General features: G+C 46.6%; 2 protein-coding genes across 2 annotated transcripts; one reads left to right on the top strand and one right to left on the bottom strand.

Moving 5' to 3' along the window:
- Window positions 1-1,358: 1,358 nt before the first annotated feature.
- On the bottom strand, window positions 1,359-18,484 carry LOC123394937 (protein GLUTELIN PRECURSOR ACCUMULATION 3). The gene is made up of 16 exons (XM_045089828.1): window positions 18,271-18,484; window positions 18,080-18,177; window positions 17,816-17,954; window positions 17,701-17,729; window positions 17,477-17,573; window positions 17,337-17,392; window positions 17,113-17,220; window positions 16,283-16,339; window positions 15,516-15,607; window positions 9,338-9,422; window positions 8,580-8,732; window positions 3,005-3,099; window positions 2,698-2,880; window positions 2,513-2,616; window positions 1,908-1,977; window positions 1,359-1,802 (listed from the first exon to the last, which is right to left on the bottom strand). The coding sequence occupies exons 1-16, from the start codon at window positions 18,354-18,356 to the stop codon at window positions 1,743-1,745; spliced, it is 1,512 nt and encodes a 503-aa protein (XP_044945763.1). The 5' UTR covers window positions 18,357-18,484; the 3' UTR covers window positions 1,359-1,742.
- Window positions 18,485-20,783: 2,299 nt separating this feature from the next.
- LOC123394936 (acyl-CoA-binding domain-containing protein 6) lies at window positions 20,784-27,141 on the top strand. The gene is made up of 17 exons (XM_045089827.1): window positions 20,784-21,145; window positions 21,248-21,318; window positions 21,568-21,631; window positions 21,712-21,786; window positions 21,933-22,142; window positions 22,262-22,339; window positions 22,962-23,072; window positions 23,154-23,220; window positions 23,332-23,393; window positions 24,192-24,331; window positions 24,823-24,949; window positions 25,030-25,144; window positions 25,502-25,590; window positions 25,670-25,753; window positions 25,835-25,987; window positions 26,365-26,520; window positions 26,649-27,141. Exons 1-17 carry the CDS (start codon window positions 21,002-21,004, stop codon window positions 26,910-26,912), a joined length of 2,010 nt encoding a protein of 669 aa, XP_044945762.1. The 5' UTR covers window positions 20,784-21,001; the 3' UTR covers window positions 26,913-27,141.
- The last annotated feature ends 477 nt before the right edge of the window (window positions 27,142-27,618 follow it).

Here is a 27,618-nt window from a genome sequence, read left to right as displayed (position 1 = left end):
CTTGAGGTTGATTTTTAATCAGATTCCAACTAATTGGCTAGTTTCACTAGTTTAGCAGGCCGCGGCTTGCATCCCTATGCCACCACTCATCAAGGTGAGGGTGCAAACCGTTGTGGAACCCTATAACTTTCCATTCAGATGGTGTTGTCCTTATGTTAAGCGATGACTAGTTGGGTTCTAATTGATTGTTTGCTCTTTATTCTCAAAGTATTGCAAGTCAACTCCAAACATTTCCTAATTTTGTACTCCCCCGACTTGAAAAAAGCTTATAAATTCTGTCTGGAGTCAATTGATGCAAAATTTGTTCAAGTTTATAGGAAACCATCAATAACGACATTACAAAATAGATGAGAATAATTTATTTTGTATTTAATGAAATTAATTTGATGCTATAATTGTTGACCATTTAACTTGAGACAACATTTATACGCCCTCATTTTGGAGTCTGAGAGGGGAGTTGAGTGCGGATTTGTCTCATTGTTTTTCTTTTCTTTTTTGAACTTCGGATTTGTCTCATTGTTTATATCCTTTTTATGCCCTTTTTTTTGCATGTTAAGTGTTTTGCAATTAATTTCAATGTTCAAAAACGGATGCATATGTTATGGTGAGAATAAATCCAAATGCTCTTGGTCATTAGAGTTTAGCTTTGGTCATGCTCAAATCCTGAATCTGTCAATTACCGTAAGGCTTAATTTTTTGCTAAATCTTTGTGCCATCATTTTGTTCTCCTTACTTTTTTTTGGAGGGGGGCGGGGGGGGGGGGGGGGGGGGGGGACGCATTTTGCCTAGGATTAGTTGTGGCAAAGGTAGATCATGACTCTTTTGGACCCAAGTGTCACCAAATGAGCTTTAAATAGAGGTCATTCTTGCAACCTCAAAAGTATTACTCCCTCCGTTCCTAAATACTCCCTCTGTTCCTAAATATAAGACATTTTACAGATTATATACTATGGACTACATACAAAGCTAAATGAATGAATCTACACTCTAAAATATGTCTATATACATCCGTATGTAATCCATAGTGAAATCTCTAAAAGGTCTTATATTTAGGAACGGAGGGAGTATAAGTTTTTTTAAAGATTTCACTAGGAGGCTACATACGAGCAAAATAAAGGGATCTATCTTTTAAAATATGTTTATATACATTTGTATGAAGTCTTCTAGTGAAACCTTTAAAAAGACATATATTTAAAAACGAAGGAAGTAGAAAACACGATCCATGTTTTTGAACCTTCAAGTCAACGTTGGTGTGGATCTAGAAAATACACTATTCTCTTTTGGTCAATGCGACGTCCATAATCTTGTGTCCAACAGCGTGACAAACATGTGACCACATATGTTAAAAAGATGGCAGATGGGAATTAATTTGCTCCGTGCTCCATGGAGCTCTTTATTTTGACAATTTCAAAATTACATTTGTACATCCAAGAAAACAAAAGAAGATTCTAGCTTGTAGAGCGTTTAGATCACAGAGGGAGTACATCAAAATACAACCATCATAAATCATGACATTTTGTTTTTCTATGCATTTTGCAAATACAACATTTCCTCGTCAATTTTGCTCATCAATAGTCTGTTTGCTTGCTTGCCCTGTGGCCTAGGTGGCTGGGCCGTCGTCCTTCTCGCCCCGCGCATCGGAAGCCACAGAAGCAGAGAACAGAAGCAGAGAACCGATGGTCGTAGCACAATGGTTTTAGCCCACAAGGACCTACCAGGCAAAATAGTTGTGTGACCCTCTATCAGGTGGAAAGCAGAGTTCTATACTCGCCCAGCAAGATGGGGATGTCATCCATGCGCAACTGAAGTGTATAAGAAATACAGAGCACTGGGTAAGTAGGGGAAACTGGTAAATGAGCGTGCATCGGACAATGAGGAGTAGATGATCGCCCGTGGAGCTCATATACCTGTGAGGCATTTTTCAAATGGAAGAGGCGGCGATCTTCCCTTTCAAGGAATGTCGGGGATGGGTTTTCCCTGCATCCATTTAGTGATGGGAATGAAGATATAGTCAATGCGAAATACTCATGGCAGGACTTTAACAATTATTAGTTCCTGTGCTATCGTTTCTTCAGACATAACAAGCTCTGACCGTGGCTGGGTTACCCGCACAGCCGTACTCAATTTTTAGCCAGCAAGTCCACTAGTCTGACTGAAAAAAAGGCATATTCTACTCTCGATTGTTTTTCATTTTTCCTTTTGAATCAAGTATAAATGACATGAAAACATGCCTTTAGTTACATATAAAACACATAATCCACGTGATGAACTGGCAACATTTTGTTTTGCATAATTCCACATCATTGTGTGTGCAAAAGACATGGATGAATGGATTAATATCTAGCAGTTGAAATTATTATCATGACAAGAAGATAATAATAATAGACCAGAGATAGAACCATCTGCAAAGTTGTCATTGTTCCACCGTATTGTTTCTTGATTTTATGGAAAACTGAATGCTTAAAATGTTGAAATAATAATGCAGAGGAGGAATGGAGAAATGGAACCATACACGAAGCGGCGGATAATGAGACGTTGATAGTCCCTCAGCAGAGGGCCTAGCTCCTGGAGCTGTATTGAGCTAGATGGAGAACTTCTCCAATGATCACGAAGTGCCTGTACATCATATATATACAATAATGTCCCATTAAGCCAACACAATTTCAAAGGATTGCAGAAAAGGAAAGATATCAGCACCTGAATACATGCAAGCTGGTCGGTGGTAGGAAGTGATTCACCAATGAGCCTAGATGATAATTCCACTAGTTCTTTATCGTTGATTTCGTCAACAAAACTTGCTGAAGGTTCTACAGAAAGTGGAATCCCCAATCGTTTGGCCAAGTCCAACATCGGAGATTCATCAGATTGTGATTCTGATTCCTGCAATAATCATATTCTTTAGTAATTGCAAGGTTCTAAATTCTAATGCCACAAAAAAATCGACATTGGTTCTCATTTTACTCCCCACAAAGATCTTCTGAACTTCAGTTGTATGCAAACATACCTTCAATGCAGACTGCTGGGCATCACCAGTCACAGTGCTATGGTTGCTGTCTGAACCAACATTAGGAACCAAGTCCCGCTTGGCAATAGGATCATCTGAACGTCAATCGGGCAGAGTTTATAGAAGCAGCGACTATCTTTCTCCATTAAGCATTACGGAGTGTAGATCAGAAGAGCTTACAGCAAAGGAAAAAAAATCGAGCTACTGTTTGGCTACAATCAGAAAAGGAAACAGATGCAAACATGAACAATAACTGCTAGTAATAATTATGCATATAAGCATAAGCTCTAGCAATTTCCAGCACCTCTAGTTATAAGTAGCAAATAATATCAATAACTGAACTGAGTCAGATGAATTCCTTTTCCTTGGCAGTTTTGTAAATCGACAAAACTCTTTTCACCATTTACCAGTCATTACTCAAGTCCTCCCAAACCTCTGCAAGCATCTTAATCCAAGTCCTTTTCATGTTTAAATGTATCATTTCTTGAAGTTTCAAGGACCAATATCTGTATTGGTTCATCGTGTGCATCATCGGATGCAGATGCCAGGGGAGAAATCTCTTCCATTAACTAAAACAATTTGGTTTGCCTGTGTGAAGTGTGCACATTGGCTGCTTATGCAAGTACCAACCCAAGTTATGTTCATCTTCCATCCCTAAGGGTTAGTACAATTCACTGGTCCTGACATTTGACTCATTGTGCCATAGCCAGCTTAATTTAAACATATTACTGTCTTAAACGGTAACTAGTACATATAATCCAGGCACTATCTTAGCAAGTATAATCCAGGCAGGAGGCGGCTCTGCTCCCGCTGGCCCCGATCGTCAGATCCTGCCGGCCCTCTCTGATCTGCAGCTGCCATGAGACCTAAAAAAAATGTCTACTGCATCGGGCTATGTTTCTGTCCCTCGTTGTTCGATGATCTTCGATGGTACTAACTACACCGAGTTCATTGGCTTCATGCGCATTCACATGCGTGGCATCCGTCTCTGGGGTGTACTTTCTGGCGAGGTCTGTTGTCCGCCCCGTCCAGTTCCTCCTGTGGCTCCCACTCCGCCGATCCCTCCGGCTCTTCCTGCGGATGCTAATCAGGCCGCCAAGGATGCGGCTAAGCTTGCTGATGAGGCTGCTGATCGTGCTTATGATGAGAAGTTTTTGGCTTATGAGGAGGCTCTTCAGACGTATCATGATGCTCTGTCTGCTTACACCCAGTGGCTTGATGATGATGCTCGTGTTGCAGCTGTTTTCACTGCTAGCGTTCTGCCTCAGTTTGCCTCTGAGTTTCTGGGCCTTCCTACTGTCTTTGAGATGTGGACTCGCCTTCGTCAGTGCTATGAGCCCTCTGGTGATGCCTTATACCTCTTTGTGGTCCGTCAGGAGCATGCTCTTCAGCAGGGTGACTCTACTGTTGATGACTTCTATGCACAGAGTTCTGTTATCTGGCGCCAGCTTGATTCTCTCCTCAGTGCTGGTTGTCGTACTTGCCCCTGTTATCAGGCTGTCCAGGCCGATTTGGAGTTTCATCGCGTCTACGAGTTCCCGTCTCGGCTCCGTAAGGAGTTTGAGCCTCGGCGTGCTCAGTTGTTTGCTCGTGGTCGTATCTCTCTCATGGAGGCGCTTTCTGAGATTCGTGCTGAGGAGACTCGCTTACGTGGTGCTGGTTTGCTGGAGGTTCCCTCTGTGCTTGCTGCTCGGACTTCTTCTACGCCACATGCTGCACCGACCTCTTCTCGCTCGAGTGCTCCGCCGCTCTTGCCCACTCCTTCTGGAGGCTCAGGTCGCCCCCGTCCACATTGCACCTACTGCAACAATGATGGTCATATCGAGTCCCAGTGCTACACGAAGAAGAAACATCTACGCAAGGCGCAATCATCTTCTTCAGGGACTTCGTCCTCTACCTCGACAGCTTCAGCCATCGCTCTGACTGAGCAGGATATTCTGAGACTTAAGCGTCTGCTCGCTGCTTCAGGTTCTTCCTCGACGGGTACTGCTGGTTCTGTGACTGAGGCTTCCCGCACTGAGCAACCACCTTCTACACAGTCAGGTACATCCCCATGGGTTCTGGACTTTGGAACTTCCTTTCATATGTCTTCTAATTCTTCCACTCTGTCCTCTCTTCGATCGCTTGATTCTCCTGTTCATGTCCTCACTGCTGATGGTACTCCCCTTTCTGTCGTTAGTAGAGGCAATCTTACCACTCCTTATTCTGTTCCTGATGTTGCTCATGTTGCTCGACTTACCATGAATATGTTTTCCGCTGGTCAACTTGCTGATTCTGGTTGTCGCGTCATCCTTGACCTTGACTCTTGTTCTGTCCAGGACCGTCGCACGCACACTCTTGTTGGGGCTGGTCCTCGCCGCCGTGATTCTCAGGGTCTTTGGGAGTTGGACTGGCTTCATGTTCCTTCCGCTGCACACTCTATCGCCAGTTCTTCCGCTTTGGTCGCCTCGGCTACTGGTTCCTTCCAGCAGTGGCATCATCGACCTGGTCATCTGTGTGGTTCTCGTTTGTCGTCGTTAGTTCGTCGAGGTCTTCTGGGGTCTGTCTCAGGAGATGCCTCTTTAGAGTGTCAGGGTTGTCGTCTTGGCAAGCAGATTCAGTTACCATATCCACATAGTGAGTCAGTGTCTAAGCGTCCTTTTGATTTAGTTCATTCCGATGTATGGGGTCCGGCTCCCTTCGCTTCGAAAGGGGGTCATAAATACTATATTATTTTCATAGATGACTTCTCTCGTTAAACATGGCTTTTTTTCATGACTTCTCGTAGTGAGGTGTTGTCTATTTATAAGCGTTTTGCTGCCATGGTTCATACTCAGTTCTCTTCTCCCATTCGTGTGTTTCGTGCTGACTCCGCTGGCAAGTATATCTCTAAGATGTTGCGTGGTGTTCTTGCTGAGCAAGGGACTCTCTCTCAATTCTCTTGTCCTAGTGCTCACGCTCAGAATGGCGTGGCTAAGCGCAAGCATCGCATCTTCTTGAGACGGCTCGTGCATTGATGATTGCTGCCTCTCTCCCGCCTCATTTTTGGGCTGAGGCCGTCTCCACCTCCACCTATCTCATCAATCTCCAGCCTTCCGCTGCTCTACAGGGTGGTGTTCCTTTCAAGCGTCTTTTTGATCGTTCTCCCGATTATTCGATGTTTCGCTTGTTTGGTTGTGTTTGCTATGTTCTTCTTGCCCCCCGCGAACGCACCAAACTGACCGCTCAGTCTGTTGAGTGTGTCTTCTTAGGCTATAGTGATGAGCATAAGGGCTATCGTTGTTGGGATCCTATCGGTCGTCGGATGCGTATCTCTCGGGATGTGACTTTCGATGAGTCTCGTCCCTTCTACCCATGCCCATCTTCCTCGACCTTTTCAGTGGAGGATATCTCTTTCCTCACTTTTCCTGACACACCTATCACACCCGTCGAGCCTTTGCCTATTCGTTCCGCTCCCTCTGCTTCTCCACCTCCAGTCGATTTGTCGCCACCATCTTCCACGGTCTCCTCACTTAGCATGTCACCGGATTCTACACCTTCATCTCCGGTGACTTCTTCGTCGCCACTCCCCGATTCTACCTTTGCGATTCCTCCTTCCATTGTTCCATCTTTTCCTCAGTGTTACACTCGTCGTTCACGTTCTGTGGATGCCTCTGTGGATGTGTCGTCATCCTCGTCTCAGCCTACTTATGGCTTGCGTTCTCGTCCTCGTCCGCCTGTTGATCGCTTTGGATTTTCCACCGCTGGTACTGCTGTTCTTGAGCCGACTACTTATCGTCAGACTGTTGTTCATCCTGAATGGCAGTTTGCAATGGCAGAGGAGATTGCTGCTCTTGAACGCACTGGTACGTGGGATCTTGTTTCCCTTCCTCCCGGAGTCCGTCCCATCACTTGTAAGTGGGTCTACAAGGTTAAGACTCGCTCCGATGGTTCTCTTGAGCGTCACAAAGCAAGTCTTGTGGCTCGTGGTTTTCAGCAGGAGCATGGTCGTGATTATGACGAGACTTTTGCTCCTGTGGCTCATATGACCACTGTTCGTACACTTCTTGTCGTGGCCTCTACACGCCACTAGTCTATCTCTCAGCTTGATGTTAAGAATGCTTTTCTTAATGGTGAGCTGCGTGAGGAGGTGTACATGCAGCCACCACCTAGGTATTCTGTTCCTGATGGCATGGTATGTCGTCTTCGTCGCTCTCTCTATGGCCTTAAGCAAGCTCCCCGCGCCTGGTTTGAGCGTTTTGCCTCTGTGGTGACTGCCACTGGTTTTTCAGCCAGTGCTCATGATCCAGCATTGTTTATTCACCTTTCTCCTCGTGGTCGGACTCTTCTTCTTCTCTATGTTGATGACATGGTCATCACTGGGGATGACCCCGAGTATATTGCCTTTGTCAAGGCCCGTCTTAGTGAGCAGTTCCTTATGTCTGATCTTGGACCTCTTCGCTACTTTCTTGGGATTGAAGTCTCTTCTACCTCTGATGGTTTCTTTATATCCCAGGAAAAGTATATCCAGGATCTTCTTGCTCGTGCTGCTCTTACTGATGAGCGCATTGTTGAGACTCCTATGGAGCTCAATGTTCACCTCTGTGCTACTGATGGTGATCCCCTGCCTGACCCGACGCGTTATCGTCATCTTGTTGGCAGTCTTGTTTATCTAGTTGTTACTTGTCCGGATATCTCTTATCCGGTTCATATTCTGAGTCAGTTCATCTCTGCTCCCACATGGTTCACTATAGTCATCTCCTCCGTGTTCTCCGATATCTTCGGGGCACGATCTCTCACCGTCTATTCTTTCCTCGCTCCAGTTCTTTACAGCTTCAGGCCTATTCGGATGCCACGTGGCTAGTGATCCTTCAGATCGCCGTTCACTTTCCGCTTACTGTGTTTTTCTTGATGGTTCTCTCATTGCCTGGAAGACGAAGAAACAAATTGCAGTTTCCCGTTCGAGTGCAGAGGCTGAGTTGCGAGCGATGGCTCTTTTGACGGCAGAGGTGACTTGGTTACGGTGGTTACTTCAGGATTTTGGTGTTTCTGTCACTACACCGACTCTGCTCTTATCTGACAGTACAGGTGCTATTAGCATTGCGCGCGATCCTGTTAAGCATGAGCTCACCAAGCATATTGGTGTTGATGCTTTCTATGTGCGCGCTGGTGTGCAGGATCGGGTCATTGCTCTTCAGTATGTGCCTTCCGAGTTACAGTTGGCGGATTTCCTGACGAAGGCCCAGACTAGAGCACAACATGGCTTTTATCTCTCCAAACTCAGTGTTGTTCATCCACCAAGAGTTTGAGGGGGGGTGTTAGAGTTATAATATAAGTCATGTACCCTTTTGTATTTATCCCAATATATAAGGGGTTTCCTGCATATAGTCCACCACCTGTACATGTATATATACCGGCATATGGCCTCATGGGAATACAAGTTGCTTATTCCTAACAGATTATAGGTCAAACCACAGGCCAACATATGATAACACATAATATTGCTTCTAAAAGCTTTCACGGTTTGCTGTTTGCACAATACAAATAAAAACTTCAACTCTCCAAGATATCAAATAGATATTATTATTATTTTGGTTCAGATGTGATACTAATATACCTTCAGGAACAAGCCACCACAAATCACCAAAGGTATTCTTTCCATCAAAGCCACCAAATAAAAGAAACCGAGGCCCTATGCAAGTCATAGAATGATATGCCCGAGGAGGGGGTGGCTCATTACTTGTTGGTAAGCGCTTCCATTGAACAGACACTGGAATACCAAAGTATTAGTCAGAAATAATAGATACAATACTGAAAATTCATACGCGACACTGGTTGCTCCAATAAAAGAACAGTAATTAAAGGAAGACAAATCAAAGCAAGAACAGAAAACAAAATGGCCAAGATGTTTGTTAACACTTAAAAAGTTCTAGTCGTAAGAAACAGGCCAATCCGTCTGAGAGGACATTTTGGCCTGATTTTGGATGTTATAGATTTTACATGTATCATTAGTCTACAACTGTCTGCACAAACACATGCAGATCTGGAGTGGACATGTGCTGCATTTGCCACACAGGACAGCATAGACATACGATGCACGTGTGCAGAATGAGTGGACGCATGGCATGCATCTAGCTGTCTGTAGTGTTTCAGCAAATTCATACTAACCAAGCTAGATAATTTTGGGCTAAGCTGGTTGATTATGGAATCGCATTTTAAATTTAATTACCAGGACGCGGTCTTTTGTTTCATAAAACCATCTATGTCAATAGTACGATAACAAGATTTGGTGTGCTCAGTAGGTAACAAGATGCAAATTCATGTTCAATGTCCCCAAAGTGGATGCGCGGGAAAAAATAAATCATTTGAGCTTACCCCTGTCTAAAATAACACATTCGTTGTAGTACACATCATATCTACTTAGCCAACCGCCAGTTCCATGTCCTCCAAATAGCAAGAGCTGATAGCAAGATCCAAGATCTATATGTTGTTAGTAATGTTATTGCACAACTGAAACTAGACGAGAAAACCCAAGATAAGCCCCCAAGAAAAAAATATTTTCTGATACAATAATTCTAGTTGTAAATTGTAAAAGACTTGTTTCAGGTTCCAAGAAAATAACGATTTTATTATTACTTCTGGATCACTAAATAAACTTCCTATTATGTAAGGGGTCAAGGTTTTGGTTGCTAAGCCTTGTTTCACCAGACCAGAACGCAGTTTAAATCAAAGCTAATGCATTCCACAAACTCATATCTAAGTGAATACTAACTATTTAGCAGGAATGTTAAAATTCGGATGTTTGATTTGTATAAAACAAGTTTATTTAATTGTTTACCCGACAAAAGTACACCCGAGGGCCATTATATTCATGTTCACAGGACATTATGCTTCGCTGAATAGAAGCTTGGTATGATAGCAAACTGATGGATAAGTCTCTGTACTAGGGTCTTTGTGAGGCTGCAGTACATGGTCCTTGTGGCTGTTAGGATAGAATACTTGACCATCAAGGACTGGCTGTTAGGATAGCATCTTAGACTAGCATCTTAGCAGCATCTTAGACTAGCATCTTAAACTAGCATCTTAGCATATGCTTGGCTGGCTAGCAACCTATAAATATGTATCCCCAACCCCTCAGGTTGGTATGGCATTGTGTGAGAAATAAACCAAAGAAAATTGTCCCAACTCTCCTAGTGTCATCTACAACTATCAATGTTCAGGCTGAAAGGTCTAACAAGTGGTATCAGAGCCTCGTTGTCTTGTACCTTGAGCATTTCCTGCTCACCTCTCTCACCGGGAGCTGAGCAGCCCAAGCCGGTAGCAGCAGTTGCTCCGACTGCCCCTGGTTACCTCCCCCCCTCCGGACTGTCGAGCAGCAGCTCGTCAGAAGCAGCCTCTTCTTCACGCAACAGCCCCCCTGCAGCAAGCCATGTCTGCAGGTTGCTCTCAGCACACGGCTACCTCGAGCACGCGGCGTCGGCAGGAGGCCGAGCGCGCCGTGGCAGAGGAGCGTGAACGAGCGGCTACAGCAGCCGCTGCTGCGGCAGCAAGGGCGTCAAGGCTGGCTGCGGCGGAGCTGGCAGCAGCCAGGGGTGAGGTAGAAGCAACAGCAGCAGCGGAGGCAGCACGTGAGGCTACGGCGGATGCCAAGGCACTCCGCGGCGGCTCCGGCAACTCCAACGGCTCCGTGCCTGCGGACGACGGCGCCGACGCGGACCGCGCCAATGTGGCGCAAGAGCGGACGGCTGAGTGGGCAGCCAAGCACGCCCGAGCACATCGCGATGGCGCTCCAAGTGGAGGTGCGCACGGCAACGGCGGCTGCGACGACCGGGACCATGGCCTCTACGAGGTCTGGACTGTGGTCAGGGATGTTGGGCCCGGTGTTGGGTGGCCTACCCTCAACAAAACCAACTATGTCGAGTGGGCCACGATCATGAAGATTAAGCTCCAGGTGCGGCACCTGTGGGAGGCGGTCGAGGACAGCAACATCGACCACCAAGAGGATCGACGGGCGCTGGACGCCCTCATCGCCGCAATCCCGCCCGAGATGTAGTTCTCGCTTTCCAACAAGCGGACTGCCAAGGAGGCTTGAGACGCCATCGCCGCGGCACGCATCGGCAGCGACTGTGCTAGCAAGTCCACACTACAGGCACTTCGTAAGGAGTGGGAGAGCCTGGCCTTCAAGCCAGGTGAGGACGTTGATGACTTTGCTCTCCGTCTCAACACTCTGCTGCAAAAGATGGTGAAGTTCGGCGATGCAACCTACACCGAGGAGAGAGTTGTCGAGAAGCTTTTTGGGTGCATCCCTGAGAAGTACAAGCAGATGGCTCGCTCGATCGAGTCTTTGTTGGACCTCTCTACGATGACGATCGAGGAGGCGACAGGCCGCCTCAAGGTCGTCGACACCGACGAGCCACAGCCTCTCTCGGGGCCCATCACCACCGGCGGGAAGCTGCTCCTATCTCGGGAGCAGTGGGATGCCGGCCTCGGTGACAGGAAGAAGGGGGAGCCTTCTTCCACGACAGGCGGCCGCAGGCGCGGCAAGCAACGCAAGGCGCGAAGAGGCCCCCCGGGCAAGGCACAAGGACGTGCCGAAGGTGACGCCTGCGGAGGCGCCAAGGACGGTGCCGCTGGCAAACCCAAGCCGGCACAGGACAACAGCTGCCACAACTGTGGCCGGCTTGGCCATTGGGCCAATGAGTGTTGACAGCCACGACACGGCCAGGCTCACATCGCACAGGCGGAGGAGGGGACGGCTCTGTTCATGGCGCATGCAAGCATCGAGCTACCTTCAGCGACACCAGCCGCAAAGGCTCTCCTCCATCTCGACGAGCCAAAAGCGCACGCTCTTCTCGGCGATGGCTCCGGGAAAGACAAGACTGCGAGGTGGTGCCTCGATACCAGCGCCACCCACCACATGACCGGTCGAAGGGAATTCTTCGCCGAGCTCGACTCCGACGCGCGAGGCTTCGTCAAGTTTGGGGATGCCTCTGCCATGGAAATTAAGGGCGTCGGCTCTGTCATCTTCACCACCAAGAGGGGAGAGCACCGGCTGCTCACCGGTGTCTACTACATCCCCGCGCTAAGGAACTCCATCATCAGACTGGGACAGCTGGATGAGAACGGCTCACGCGTGCTGATTGAGCATGGGGTCCTGCGCATCTGGGATCGCCAGCTTCGCCTTCTCGCCAAGGTACCCAGAGGTGAAAATCGACTCTACGTCCTTGATGTGCAGGTGGCACAACCGGTTTGTCTCGCTGCCCGTCGGGACGACGAGGCGTCGCAATGGCATGAGCGCTTTGGGCACCTTCATTTCGAGGCCCTAAAGCATCTAAGTGCCAAGGAGATGGTGCGAGGCCTGCCATGCCTCAACCATGTACGTGTTGACGAAGCAGAGACGACCCCCCTTTCCTCATCAGGCGAGTTACCAGGCCAAGGAGAGGTTGGAGCTCGTGCACAGAGATCTGTGTGGCCCGGTGACGCCAGCCACACCAGGAGGTCGACGCTACTTCCTGCTGCTCGTCGACGACCTCTCTCGCTACATGTGGGTGATGGTCCTCGGTAGCAAGGGAGAGGCGACGGACGCCATCAGGCGCGTGCAGGTTGCTGCGGAGGCGGAGAGCGGCTGCAAACTGCGCGTGCTGCGCACTGACGACGGCGGCGAATTCACAACGGTTGAATTCGTGTCGTACTACGCTGATGAGGGCATCCAACGCCACTACTCCGCGTCGTACAGCCCACAACAGAACGGCGTCGTCGAGCGGCGCAACCAGACGGTTGTGGGGATGGCTCGGGCTCTCCTCAAGCAGAGAGGGATGTCGTCTGTTTTCTGGGGAGAGGCGGTGCTGACGGCCATCTACATCCTCAACCGCTCGCCTACTAACGCACTCGACGACAGGACGCCGTACAAGGCATGGCATGGGCGGAAGCCGGCGGTCTACCACTTGCGGGTGTTTGGCTGCCTTGCGTTCACCAAGGAGCTCGGCCACATCGGCAAGCTCGACGACAGGAGTACTCCGGGAGTTTTCATCGGCTACGCGAAGGGCTAAAAGGCCTACCGCATCCTCGACCCAAAGACACAGCGTGTGCGCACGGCGCGAGACGTCGTGTTCAATGAAGGGCGAGGGTGGAAATGGGACAAGGCAGTGGACGACGGCTCGACGCCGACGTATGACGACTTCATTGTCGAGTACGTCCACTTCAAGGAAGTCGGGGGAGCATGCAGCTCCTTTTCGCCGAGCACGTCTACCACAGCCCCCAAAACTCCATCAACCCCGGTGCCTGCTGCGCTGATGGCACCAGAACCGGCGACGCCGCATACTCCAGCCCTAGCAGTCACCACTCCGGGCTCGTCTTCATCAGCACCAACTCACGCCGAGCACAGCCCGGTGAAGTTCGCTTCCCCGCTCACTCACGACGAGGAGCGCATCGACGCGTATCATGGCGGCGAACTGTTGCGGTATCGTACGATGGATAATCTACTCGGCGACCAGCCGATGCCGGGACTAGTGCCACGCGACCTGGAGGGGCAGCTACAACTTGCGTGTGAGGACGACGAACCTCGGTCCTTTGCAGAGGCCGAGAGAGACGCGGCATGGCGCGCCGCGATGCAGTTGGAGATGGATGCGGTCGAGCAAAACCGCACCTGGAGCTCGCTGACCTCCCTCGTGGTCACCGCACAATCACCCTTAAGTGGGTGTTCAAGCTGAAGAGGGATGGAGCCGGCGCCATCGTCAACCACAAGGCTCGCTTGGTGGCCCGAGGCTTCTTCCAGCAGGAAGGAGTCGACTTCGACGACGCTTTCGCTCCCGTGGCACGGATGAAGTCCGTGCGACTTCTTCTTGCGCTAGCTGCCCAGGAGGGCTGGCGTGTCTATCACATGGATGTCAAGTCGGTATTCCTCAACGACGACTTGAAGGAGGAAGTCTACGTGCATCAGCCACCGGGATTTGCGATCCCCGGCCAGGAGGGCAAGGTACTCCGCCTGCGTAAGGCTCTCTATGGCCTACGGCAGGCGCCTAGGGCGTGGAACGCCAAGCTAGACTCCACGCTAAAGAAGATGGGCTTCGAGCAAAGCCCGCATGAGGCGGCCGTCTACCGATGGGGCAGTGGAGGAAATGCCCTGCTGGTGGGCGTCTATGTTGACGACTTGGTGATCACCGGCATCAAGGATGCAGAGGTGGCGGCATTCAAGGAAGAAATGAAGGCCACCTTCCAGATGAGTGATCTAGGGATCGTGGTGCACCCGGATCACTCCGGGATCGCGCTTCAACAGTCCGCCTATGCCAAGCGCATCGTTGAGCTAGCTGGGCTCACCGACTGCCACCCAGCCCTCACTCCAATGGAGGAGAGGCTGAAATTGAGCCGCGACAACACAATGGAGGAAGTGGACGCTACGCAGTACCGGCGCCTTGTGGGGAGCCTTCGCTACCTCGCCCACACACGGCCGGACTTAGCATTCTCCGTCGGCTACGTTAGTCGGTTCATGGAGCGACCAACGACAGAGCACCAGCAGGCGGTGAAGAGGATCATCCGCTACGTGGCGGGGACCCTCGACCACGGCCTCCACTACCCTAGGTGTCCGGGGGCGGCACACTTCTTCGGGTACAGCGACCACGCTGGCGACATCGACACCAGCAAGAGCACGAGCGGGATCCTCTTCTTCCTCGGCAAGTGTCTCGTGAGCTGGCGGTCGGTCAAGCAGCAGATGGTGGCCCTGTCCAGCTGCTAGGCCGAGTACATAGCGGCCTCCACCGCCTGCACTCAGGCGCTCTGGCTCGCTCGACTGCTTGGTGATCTCCTCGTCCGAGACACCAAAACGGTGCAGCTCCTGGTGGACAGCAAGTCCGCCCTGGCCCTGGCAAAGAACCCCGTTTTCCACGAACGGAGCAAGCACATCCGACTGAGGTATCACTTCATCCGAAGCTGTTTGGAAGAAGGGAGCATCGAGGCGAGCTACATCAACACCACGGACCAGTTCGCAGACCTGCTCGCCAAGCCTCTTGGGAGGATCAAGTTCCTCGAACTCTGCTCCAAGATCGGGATGATTCGACTCTCCCACAAGACAACGTACAAGACTTAGGGGGAGAATGATGGATAAATCTCTGTACTAGGGTCTTTGTGGGGCTGCAGCACATGGTCCTTGTGGTTGTTAGGATAGAATCCTTGACCATCAAGGATTGACAGTTAGGATAGCATCTTAGACTAGCATCTTAGCAGCATCTTAGACTAGCATCCTAGCATATGCTTGGCTGGCTAGCAGCCTATAAATATGTATCCCCAACCCCTCAGGTTGGTATGGCATTGTGTGAGAAATAAACCAACGAAAATTGTCCCAACTCTCCTAGTGTCATCTACAACTATCAATGCTCGGGCTGAAAGGTCTAACACAAACAACCTGATGATTAATAGGTACCGACGCTTAATATCGATTCTTACAGAAAAATCAAGTGAAATTAACCTTCCAGATATGTGACGCACACAACAGAGATATCAACTGTTAATACTTAAGCCGTTGGAAGAAAAAAAAACATCAACGTTTCAGATTGCATACATAAGGTCCACCAGAAGTCACTGAATGACCACATCGTGCAGAGGGAGATTGTCCTGGCAGCTTTAATTGTGTCCATCCTGGTGTCTCATTATCTCCAAAAATCAACAATATCGGGTTCAGTAATAGAAAATTTACAAATATTGCAGTAATCGTCTAACTTCGATTTGCAGTGAACCAATCCTTATAAATCAACTAAGAAACACAACTTCATACTAAAACGCAAACAACTGTGAGGTAACCACTGCAAAAGGACTAAATGAGAAACTCTGTACAAATAAGCATGTGAAATATATCAACAAAAAAGGGTGATCTCCCACATCCCTCAGTGAAATAGGACAGTAAAATAATACCAGTAAGCCATCTCAAACTTCATTTTCTTCAATAAAGCAGGAATGGACATACATGAAAAAAATATGTGAATACGATATGCTGGATAGTGTCCTTAAATATGTAAATATTATAAACGCAGTTATGTAACCTCCACCGACCATGACACATATTTGCATATAGAGTCCTGCTATACATATGGCACATTCCATCCGATCCTTATCCGACACACCAGATCAAATCAACCGTCGGGTGGAACCAAAGTGCAGCACACCATTGGATCTTGCACCGTACCCGGATGGGACCAGGAAATGTTGTACGTGCAATAGTTCCCTTGCATAAACTGTCTAGACAAGAAGTTCTAAGTGCACTACAAGTTTTGTACATGTAATAATCAATTAAGATCTTTAAAGCCTTTAAAAACAAAAAAGAAGAGATACCTTCTTCAGTAATACCCTTTAAAGCCCAGAGGTCACCCATTATCGGCCCAGTTCCACCTGTTGCGAGGAAGATATAAAGTAGTCAGGGGTAGGATTTTTTAGACCAAAAAATTATGCAACTCACTAATCCTCAAAATCGTCAGTGCACTAAAAATTATACTCAGGAATAGAGCTGGTACTCAGCAGGAAGCCTACAGGCAAATCCAATCGCGCGGAACATTTACATAATAGCTCTTCAGAAATTAACGATTATTCAGGGGAAAATATAAATAATCTGTAGTACACATAGACTAATTGAATTTGAATGACAATAAAGGGTTGGTGCTGAGGAAAATAGCCTAGCTCACTTGGGTGGGAGTGGATGTACAATCCCATCACCTGGTTCAAGTCCCCATGGACCCCAATTTGGCTTCCTATTTGTTATGTTTGTCAGGGTATCACTTACAGTTTTCATTAGAAAAAGGGGTTGATACTGGCACTGCTCTTAAAATTTGCAATGTTGAAGTTATTGAAATGCAAGAAAGCACTTTAGCTTCAATCATCTTTTATGTTTGGTGCTCCATCCGTCCCATAATATAAGACGTTTTTGCAAGCTAACATAGCTTGCAAAAACGTCTTATATCATATCATGGGACGGAGGGAGTAGCTATTTACAAAATAAATCAGAATTATACTTTCTAGTGTCAGCAAGCTTTTCAAGGTTGGACCAGGAAGGCATGAGAAGTACTACAGGCTTGTTGCAACATATGGAATGAGACTTGGCTGGTCAGTTAAGCAAACACAAGCTCTGACAGGACCCAAGAAGAACCAAATTAAGGAATGGCAAATACCTCTGCCTCCAAATATAAGCAACCTCTTCTCAATCATAGTGGCAGAATGTCCGCATCTTGGAGGTGGCGCTGATCCAGTAACTGCTAGTTCTGTCCACTCAAGTGACACTATCCAACAGAAAATGCAACAGATTGTAACAGAAGTAAAATAATGAATGATCAACTCATTCAACAAAATACATCAATGCTCATCACAGCTTGAATAAAGGGAGCTGTGAGCTCACTTGTGTCCATGACATATACATCAGACAACCACTTTTTGCCATCCCAACCACCATGCCTGTACAAGGATGGACAACATGTTATTCACAGGTGATGAGACACGGTAATGACAGTCGAAACTTGTAGGAAACAAATCGCTTACATGACAATTTTTCTGTTTCCTATGGCTGATGCGGCAGCAAACTCCCGGGGAGACGGCAAATCGCCAAAGCCAGTCATCTCCGACCACTGCCAAATGTCTGAACACGAAAGAAGCACCGAGACATATTGAGAGCGCTTAGCGGTCGCTGAATCCCCGACACAATTCGAAACGAAACGAGCATAACAGGGGATTCTAGAAAGGTTCGATGGAATGAAGGGCTTTACCGGTGTCAAGCATCCAGAAGTCACCTAACCTGCGAGGTAGACACCGGAACAGTAAACAACGGACAATGACAGGTTGCAAACTCTACTAGACAGAGAGCTGTGCGCAATGGCGAACCTCTTGCCCCCGGAGCGGCCGCCGAAGATAAACATGTTGCAGTCGATGACCACAGCGACGTGGAAGGCCCTCGGGCTGGGGCCTGGCTGCCCGTCCGGGCCGCTGCCGCTGCACTCCGGCGTGTACCATAGCCTGTTCTCTGCGGCAAGGGGGGCGGGCACGCGAGTTTAATCAGACAGCGGCAGAGCAGAGAGCCGACCGGAGCCAGATGCCCCATTCGGGTGAGGCGAAGCGAGTGGTGGGCGGGGCGGGGGCGGGATTTACCAACGTCGTAGACGGCGATGTCGGCGAGGAAGCGCTTGTCGGCGAACCCGCCGAAGACGACGACCTTGGACCCGCCGATGGCGACCGCCGTGTGCCCGCTGCGGGGATACGCGCCGGCTCAGTTTTCAGGCGGGAAGGGTCTGGGGAGCGAGAGATCGGCGACGAAGGACGGCGGGGCGGGGATCGGTTACCTGCGAGGGGCGGGGGCTTGGCCGCCGAAGTCGGAGGGGACGGCCCTCGCCCAGTGCATCCGCGTCGGCTGCAGCTGCTGCATCATCCCTCCTCCACTCCCGGTGACGCGGTCGGCGGCCGTCGCGTCGCCGGAACGGGGGAGCGGCGTCGTGTAGACCCCTTCGTTCCCCTTCAGACGGTGGGCCACTGTGCCCGGCCTGTGTCGGCTGACTTTTCACACCGCCACCTAGGAAAGACCCCGCTGCTGACGTGCCCAGCTACTGAAATCAAACTTCGAACCGAACCAGATTCTACGTTTACTTGTTGAGTGGCCGATTTAAAATGTGTTGACAATTTTTCATTTCAAGCGATCTAAAATGTGTCATTGGTTTGTATTTGAAGACAATATTGAAGTTGATGCTCTTTGATTCGTATTTGAAGTAAGGGATGAATCCCGAACGCCGCGGATTACCATGTGATTCTTCGGATGATGAGGATCGATCAAGGTTGTTCCATATGATCTTGTTCTAGTTATATGATGAAGAATTCCATAATTTTTGTTCCGTAGACTACTCTAAATGAAAGTTTACCGCAAGGGTTTTTTTCAAATCTAATCTCATGGAATGATGTAATCAAACACAACATGAAATATGACAATGATGTTGCTAGCATTCCGAAAAGCAAGGACGTGATGCCGTCCATAATTCATGGAATCGCACAATTCAAACCATCAGAGCTTGACCGAGAAAAAACTTGAACCATCCATCGAGTTGAATACGTCTGGTGTGAGCAACTTGAACCCTGCGACGCTATCATATCTGAATTTAGTCATTTGAAGTAGCACATTATTTTTCTTCATCTTTCACCTCATTTGAAGTTCTCTTCGACATATTTGGGTGTTAGTTGGGATTTAAATTTTAAGCTTGCGCGAGCTATAGAGCTTAGTCACAATTATTATATTCATTACCAAGGTCTAGGCTCACTCCTCCAACATAAAAGACCCATGTGTTTACTTTCCCGACGACTCTCCCCCACCACGTCACTTGACACATGTATCATGCCCGCGTGGACACCTTCCGTCCACCTCGACATAGCGTTAAAGCAGCGATTGGTCAAGCAACACTTGTTACAAGCTCGTATGTGTATGAAGCACCAGATTTACAAAACATGTGAGAACACAAAATTTAAAGTGGGCGAGCAAGTTTACATGAAGTTAAAACCGCATGTGCAAAGTTCTGCAGCCCAACATGCTTGTCACAAATTGACTTTTGGGTATTTGAGGCCTTTTTCGTGTTTGTGCTCATATTGGCCAAATACCTTACATATCAGTTTGCTTGATGCTTCGTTGATCCATCCATTTTTTACGGTCTCGCAACTCAAAAGCTTTGAAACCAGGTGTATTTGCCTCCCCATCTTCACCTTCATACTAATCCAACATTGCAATTCATGTGCAAATTCTTGACACTCGTCATGAATTTAAAGCTAACTGAGTCATTGAACAAGTTTTGGTTCGCCGGTCTAGTTTTCACACGAATTCTGAGGAGTCCGTGAAGATTTGTTGGTCCGAAGTGGGTGAACATGCTTGCGCCAACATAAAAAGCTCATGATCCAAGGCAATCATCTTGGAATACCGATCACGATCCGGAAAGAGCAGTGTCTACCTAATCCCACCCGATTCTCAACACTACTCACCCTCTTCTCGTTTTGCACACTTCTCCTTGTATCGAAACCTTTGATTGTATTTTGAATCCTCTGTAGCAGAGAGCACCTAACGTCTTCGACATAGGTGTTAGCCGGGGACTTTCGATTTAACTCGCACAAGATATATTAGAGCTTAGGTCTCCTTTGGTTCATAGGATATGATTTTTTTTTTAAAGCGATAGGAATATTATGGTAATAAAAAATCATAAAAAGAGAGATGACATGCATGTCAATCCTTACACAAGAATAGATGTTATTTGGTTACTTCATTGAGTCAAGCTAATATTTGTTCTCCTTTGAATGTGAACGATTGATTCATACGCTACATAGGAATATACTCCCTCCGTTTCAAAATAAGTGTCTCAATCTTAGTATAATTTTATACTAAAACTAGTACTCCCTCTGTTTTAAAATAACTGCCTTAACTTTGTACTAGATCTAGTTTAAAGTTATACTAAGTTTAAGACACTTATTTTGGGATGGAGGGAGTATAAAGTTAAGACACTTATTTTAATACGGAGGAAGTACATACATACAAACCAAAGAACTTCAAAGTTTCTTTTTTTTCATTTGGTATGTCTACAAAATTCATGTAAACTCTTAGCCAGAAATTTTACACGCGCTTGTAAGGTATTCTAGGCCCACCATCTCCGACGGTGTTGCTCATCCCGGCGCGAGCGAGCGAGCGAGCGAGCAAAGCATTGCAACTCCAACCCCGGCGACCCTGCACCACCACGTCACTCGACCAACGTGTTACGCCCACGTGGCCTCCCCCGTCCACCTCGGCGGCTGCGTTAAAGGAGCGTCGCCTCGCCCCGCCCCGCCACGCCAACGAAGCGAGCGTCGATCGCCGTCTCCCTCCAGATCTCCGGACCCCCTCCCGCTCCCCGCGCCGCTGACTCCCGCTCCCATTCCCCCCACCCGGCGGCGAATAAGAGGAGGCGGGGCTGCCCGCAGCGAACCCTAGCCGCCGCCCGCCCGCCCGCCCGCCCGCCTCCAGCCGGCGCCGGCGGGAGATCTCGAGGGAGGGAGGGAGATCCAGCAGGGGCCATGGCCAGCTCCGGCATCGCCTACCCCGACCGCTTCTACGCCGCCGCGGCCTACGCCGGCTTCGGCCCCGGGGCCCCCTCCGCCGCCGCCGTCTCCCGCTTCCAGAACGACGTCGCCCTCCTCCTCTACGGCCTCCACCAGCAGGTGACGACCTAGCAGGCCCGGCCCGCCGAAATGGCGGGGGATCAGGGATCGGGAATTCGGTCGGCGGTGACTGACCTCGCTCGGGTTTTCGTTTCCGTGCAGGCGACGGTTGGGCCCTGCAACGTGCCCAAGCCCAGGGCGTGGAGTCCCGTGGAGCAGAGCAAATGGACGAGGTTGGTGTCGCCGAGCCCGACTCCCGGCTTCCATCGAGCTCACCAATGCTGCTGCAAAGGCCGCAGCAACTCCTAGCACAATTTTCCTACATATGCCGCAACTCCTCGCTAGTTTAGTAGTTTGGCCTTTTGGAACAATTATTATCTATCCATTTAGATAGATGCCCAGCCCAGTGAACACCAATTTAGCAATTGCCATGCACGCTTGAATTGTTGCTGCTTGCTTAGTCATACCCTTTGTGTTTTCAGCTGGCATGGGCTTGGGAGCATGCCGTCCGCCGAGGCGATGCGTCTCTTTGTCAAAATACTGGAGGTATAGCTAGTTACGCGTTGCTCTTCTCTGTGTTGTGTCTGCGGTAATGTTGTATTGACACATTGGTATTATGGTGGCAGGAGGAAGATCCTGGATGGTACTCTAGAATCCCTGAGTTCATCAACCCTCAGCCTGTAGTAGATATTGAAATGCATGTAAGTCACATCAGATAGTGTATTTGGGTACATATATCCCAAGTATACATTGATTCTCTGTTGTTTGCCTGAGTGTTCAGAATCCACCTTATGTATCCTTGAACTTATTGGTTTATTAATAAATTATCTGTATTTCGTTTTACAAGAAACCAAAGGAAGAGCCGGGCATCGTACCGGCTTTGACAAATGGAACAGGAACATCATCAATTCCAGAACCAAAAACCATTTCTGAAAACGGAAGTTCAATGGAGACACAAGACAAAGTTGTTATTCTGGAAGGTCTTAGTACTGTCAGTGCTCACGAAGAATGGACTGCATTGTCTGTTAGCGGCCAGCGGCCTAAACCCCGCTATGAGGTGAGCCATGTGTTCCCTTGCCTCTTTTATTCCCAAACTTGTAAGGCTATTACCCTATCTTTCGTTTCTGTTTACTGTATTTACTTTTGTAGCATTGATGTGAATTTTGGCTGCTGCAGCATGGGGCTACTGTACTACAAGACAAAATGTTTGTATTTGGTGGAAACCACAATGGGCGTTATCTTAGTGACCTTCAGGTTTGTGATGCTAACTGTGATAATGCAGCATGTCATATGTATGCATTCTAACTTTTTGTTAGCTTGGACATGGAGGCATATGGGCAACTTTCATCCTATATTTGTAACCAAATCATCCTTAACCAATTGTTTTATCTGTACACACTGTTCTCAGATTTGACGATTTATTTATATTCATAATCCCTAAGCTAAATGATCATACGTAATATTCGTGCGGTGCTGAAGCATGCCCTGTAACAATTCCAGTCATCTGTGCTTTATGCAAATAACAGTTAGGCTCTTAGATTATTAGTATTGTTCAATTGAGTATGTTGTAACAATGCATGAGGATACGTAGATTTCTTCTTTTAAAATAGACTGCAAACTAAATACCAAGTTTATTGGTCATTCATGATGTTGGTATTTCCTACATTGGGACTTGACGGTGTTGAATTAACTGGGTGACTTTTAGAGCTCAAAGTTATTTAGATAATAGTTGGAGTAGCTTAAGAGTGGCATGGAGGAGGAGCCAACTGCACATACAGACAGTTGGTTCAAATATTTCCAATTCGAATCAACTACAGAATTAAGTAATACCGACTCAATGCTTGTTTTTCTTTGTGACAATTTGTGCCGACCGCAGGTTTTGGATCTGAAGAGTTTGACTTGGTCCAAGATTGATGCCAAATTACAAGCAGGAACATCTGATTCAGCCAAAACAGCACAAGTCTCTCCATGTGCTGGCCATTCTTTGGTAAATTTTACATAAATATTTAATAGCTGCTGCTAGTCATTATCTTACGCCAGATGCTAATCCCCCACTATCACTTTGTAGATATCATGCGGTAACAAATTCTTCTCTGTTGCTGGGCATACAAAAGATCCATCTGACAGCATTACAGGTTTGCTAAACTCACTTTTCAGTCTGCATAGCGTTGTCATGATAATTACGTCTCTAATATCGGTTAATAAACATTGATGTTGTTACTCTGCTTCTGGTGTTTTTATGCTAGTGAAGGAATTTGATCCGCATACTTGTACCTGGTCGATTGTCAGGACTTACGGAAAACCACCGGTAATAATTTCTTCAATCCATATATCGGTTATAATTATAATGACATATTTGTTTATTGTATCACTGTCCTTTGATAAGCATCTCTCTTAAATATTTCTTCTGTTGGCATATACTTCATTTTGTCTGAGAATTTTCTTTCGTTTAACACAGTAGAGTAAATGCTACCACAGTATTTATATGTGGTATAGTAGTAAAGGTTCAAGAGTGGTGAGTATGTGCAGTTCTAATTTTCTCTGGCAACCATGAACTTGGGTTGATCATTATAATGGCCTTCAGCTTTGCTGAAAGACGTTCACTCAATTTTCTACATGACCAGAGTTTCTTTTACCTTTGGCCAAAGAAGTCGTCGATTCGTTCATATTGAATACTTGCAATCTGCAACATAGTCCAAAGAGCATGCTCTCAGCTTTGGGGTGACTAATTCATTCGTAGCTTATGTAAAAGTTTTTTGTCAGTGTTATCGGTACCAGTATCAAACTTGAGGCGACCTTGTACATCATCAAAATATATGTATCATGTTTACAAGAAATATTTTGACTCGGTCCAATTATTTTTTGAACAAAACTCAGTCCATTTATGGTACTAATTGAGGGCATCTGGTGACACCAAAATCCTAGTATGATACCAAGTTGATGTCCGTGTGTAGTTTTATTGTTGCAATAATTCTCTGGTGCTTGCTGAGTTGACACAAGCACCCTTAAGCGAATGAACAATAGACAATCTTGCTAGATACTAAATTTATTAATTATTATGTAAAAGGTAAATTATATTACTTATGCAGATTTCATCTTGCTGCAGGTTTCTCGTGGAGGTCAGTCAGTGACTCTTGTTGGAACAACTCTAGTTGTGTTCGGTGGCGAAGATGCAAAGCGATGTCTTTTGAATGATTTGCACATTCTTGATCTTGAAACCATGACATGGGATGATGTGGATGCAATGTGAGTACTGGAATCTCTATAGATCTCTCATGCACAATCGTTGTGATCTGTTTCATTCATCTGGTGACATTGATAGTTTCATCGTATCTGAACTACTGTTAAGTGCTACTAAATTTAGTTGGAACACGTGGATCCTCGTGTTCATTTGTTTCCTTTTCACTAGTTATTTTATTAGGATGGAAGCTTCTTTTCCTAGTGAGCTGTTCCATAAACTTCACTTAAAAAGCTATTCAAGTGGATTACTCTTCATGTTAAACAGTTCTGAATTGAAGTGCTTCGCTTATTTGGATTATTACTAGTTTACCACAGAATTTTTTCTCAATTAGATGGGACTGATAGAAGTACTAAATTGATTGAAAGAGAGAAATGAAATGGAAGGAAAAACAGGGAAGGCGTATTGGATGTGAAATTTGGATCTTGTTTTGGATGACGAACTTGGTATTACCGTATTTCTGAATTCAATGTATTCTGATGTTTGCTTTATGTTTTAGAGGCACCCCTCCTGCTCCCAGATCAGACCATGTTGCTGCTTGCCATGCTGACCGCTACCTTCTAATTTTTGGCGGGGGATCTCATGCGACATGTTTTAATGACCTACATGTCCTTGATTTGCAGACGGTAAGAACAGTTATTTTTGCTGGAATTCTAAAGTTTAATTCATTGCCTGTGATTGTTAAGTTCTAATGTTGGAATTACAGATGGAATGGTCAAGACCCAAACAGCAGGGTCCAATTCCAAGCCCACGTGCTGGTCATGCAGGTGCAACTGTTGGGGAGAATTGGTACATTGTTGGTGGTGGCAATAACAAAAGCGGTAGGTTTTCAAGTGCCTGGTCCCATGTACATTCCGTCTCTTCTCATCTACACCAAAAAAAAAAAAAACTTTATGTCTTCCAGTCTATATTTATATGTTCATATTGTTAAGTACTCCACATAACCTCAGAAAGTATTCTGCAAAATCTTTTTCAAATCCACAAATCAACGGTTCAAGTACTTGTTGTCTTGAATGCAAATTGTACTGTCTTATTATTTTCCTTTAAGAGGATTAAGATAACACGCATCTTTGTTAATGCTAGTGAATTGTGGTGAGTTTATCACTATTTTAAGGTGTACCTGTAGTTTATTTTGGTTTTTATTTTCATTTAGTGATCTGATGCATTTGTCTTTACAGGTGTCTCTGAGACACTTGCGCTTAACATGTCAACTCTGGCATGGTCAGTTGTTAGTACCGTAGAAGGACGTGTTCCTCTTGCCAGTGAGGTATTCCTCTTGAACAATTTGTTAAATGTTGAAATGATTTTCTTTTGGTTGGTAGTATTTCACATCCTATTATTTTTAGGGCATGACTTTATTGTACAGCAATTATAGCGGAGAAGATTATCTCATTTCTTTTGGAGGATACAATGGACGGTACAACAATGAGGTAACTAGCATTTTATTAATCATCTATGTTCCTGGAAATTGCGTTCAAAATCTCAATGTTTTGTTTTCCTCTGCTGGACAGGTGTATGCTCTTAAACTTAGTGTAAATTTAGATTTGCAGTCGAGCACACAGGACCAAGCCACCTCAGATAGTACGTCTAGGGTGCTGGAACCTGAGGTTGAAATTTCTCAAGATGGGAAGATACGGGAGATTGCCATGGACAATGCTGATTCGGTAATGTTTTTCTTTGATATCCAGAACTACATGGAGCTGCCTATGTTGACCTAACAACTTGAATGCAGCAGAAAGTGTAGTTTGAGTCTGGGTTTGTGTATACATGCTGCTTGTACAATTTAGAATTATGTTAGCTAGACGGTGCAGCTATTCTTTTTGGTACATGTGCTCGTACAACATATTCCCTCCGTAACTTAATATAAGACGTTTTTTGACACTATCATAGTGTACAAAATTGTCTTATATTAAGTTACAGAGGGAGTAATTTTGTACAAAGCTCTTGATGGCAGTGACGTGCCAATAATGACACTTTCAGTTATTTTGGAGGGTCTTATCAGAACTGAGTTTATATGTCATCGATCTGTGCTGTGTTTCAGAAAAACAGAAATGATGAAGCAAATGAACAACTCTTGGCAGCCCTTAAAGCTGAGAAAGAGGAACTAGAGGCAACACTTAACAGGGAAGGGCTGCAAACTGTACAGCTTAAAGAAGAGATAACTGAAGCGGAGGCCAGAAATGCTGAGCTGACAAAGGTGAGTATTCTTTTCTACTCCGTATCTCCCAGTTGTTCAATTTCTGCTCCTACGGATTACTTTATCGTGTCCTTTTGTCCTGCATATATAGCTTTGAACCAATCAATATATGCATGCAAACGGTGTAGGAACTTCAATCTGTCCGTGGGCAACTTGCTGCTGAGCAGTCGAGATGTTTCAAACTTGAGGTGGACGTGGCGGAGCTGCGGCAAAAGCTTCAGAGTCTGGATGCACTGGAGAGGGAGGTGGAGCTCCTTCGAAGGCAGAAGGCGGCTTCCGAGCAGGAGCAGGCGGCGCTGGACGCCAAGCAGAAGAAGCAAGCTGGCTCAGGTGGCGTGTGGGGCTGGCTTGTCGGAACCCCGCCCGACGACGATGATTCCGAGTCGTCGTGATAGGGCAGGCAAATTCATTCATTCATGCTTCTTTCTCCTTCCTTCCCCCATACATATACTATATATACACAGGCAGCGATCAGTTGGTATACTTGCTTGTACTCTACAGTAATTCTATTCTACAAACAAACGTACTACTACTTGCCATTTGATGATTTGTCCACCCGGCAATTTCTTCTCCATTTCATTTGAGGACAAATCAATAATCTACGTGTGTGTTTCCTCGTGAGGATTGAACATTAGTTATATGGTAAATACGCAATTTCATTTGAATGTTTGTGTTTCCGCACAAAAATTTCACTGCTCCGCTCTTATCAATCAGGATCCTCACATTGTAGTTTTGCTTTGACTTGAATTGCTAACATGTCCATGGCCAGAATGACCACGAGCTAATGGTTCTCACGATGCTCCAGTTATATTTATATATTAAATATGTTTTTTTCAGGCAATTTGAAACTCTGCCTCAGTAATGGTGCCCTTGAATATGCACCATGACGTATACTACTCCATCCGTTTCTAAATATAAGACCTTTTAGATATTGCACTATAAACTACATACGGATGTACATAGATTCACTCATTTTGCTTCGTATGTAGTCTCGTAGTATAATCTTTAAAAGGTCTTATATTTTGAAACGGAGGGAGTAGTTATTATGGATTTGTAAGTAGGAATAAATAACTGCTAATGTTCAAATACTGTTACTCT

Source organism: Hordeum vulgare, chromosome 5H (assembly GCF_904849725.1).
Source record: "Hordeum vulgare subsp. vulgare chromosome 5H, MorexV3_pseudomolecules_assembly, whole genome shotgun sequence".
NCBI classification, from domain to species: domain Eukaryota; kingdom Viridiplantae; phylum Streptophyta; class Magnoliopsida; order Poales; family Poaceae; genus Hordeum; species Hordeum vulgare.
The sequence above is the reverse complement of the archived record's forward strand: the minus strand, read 5'-3'. Positions and strand labels throughout refer to the sequence as shown.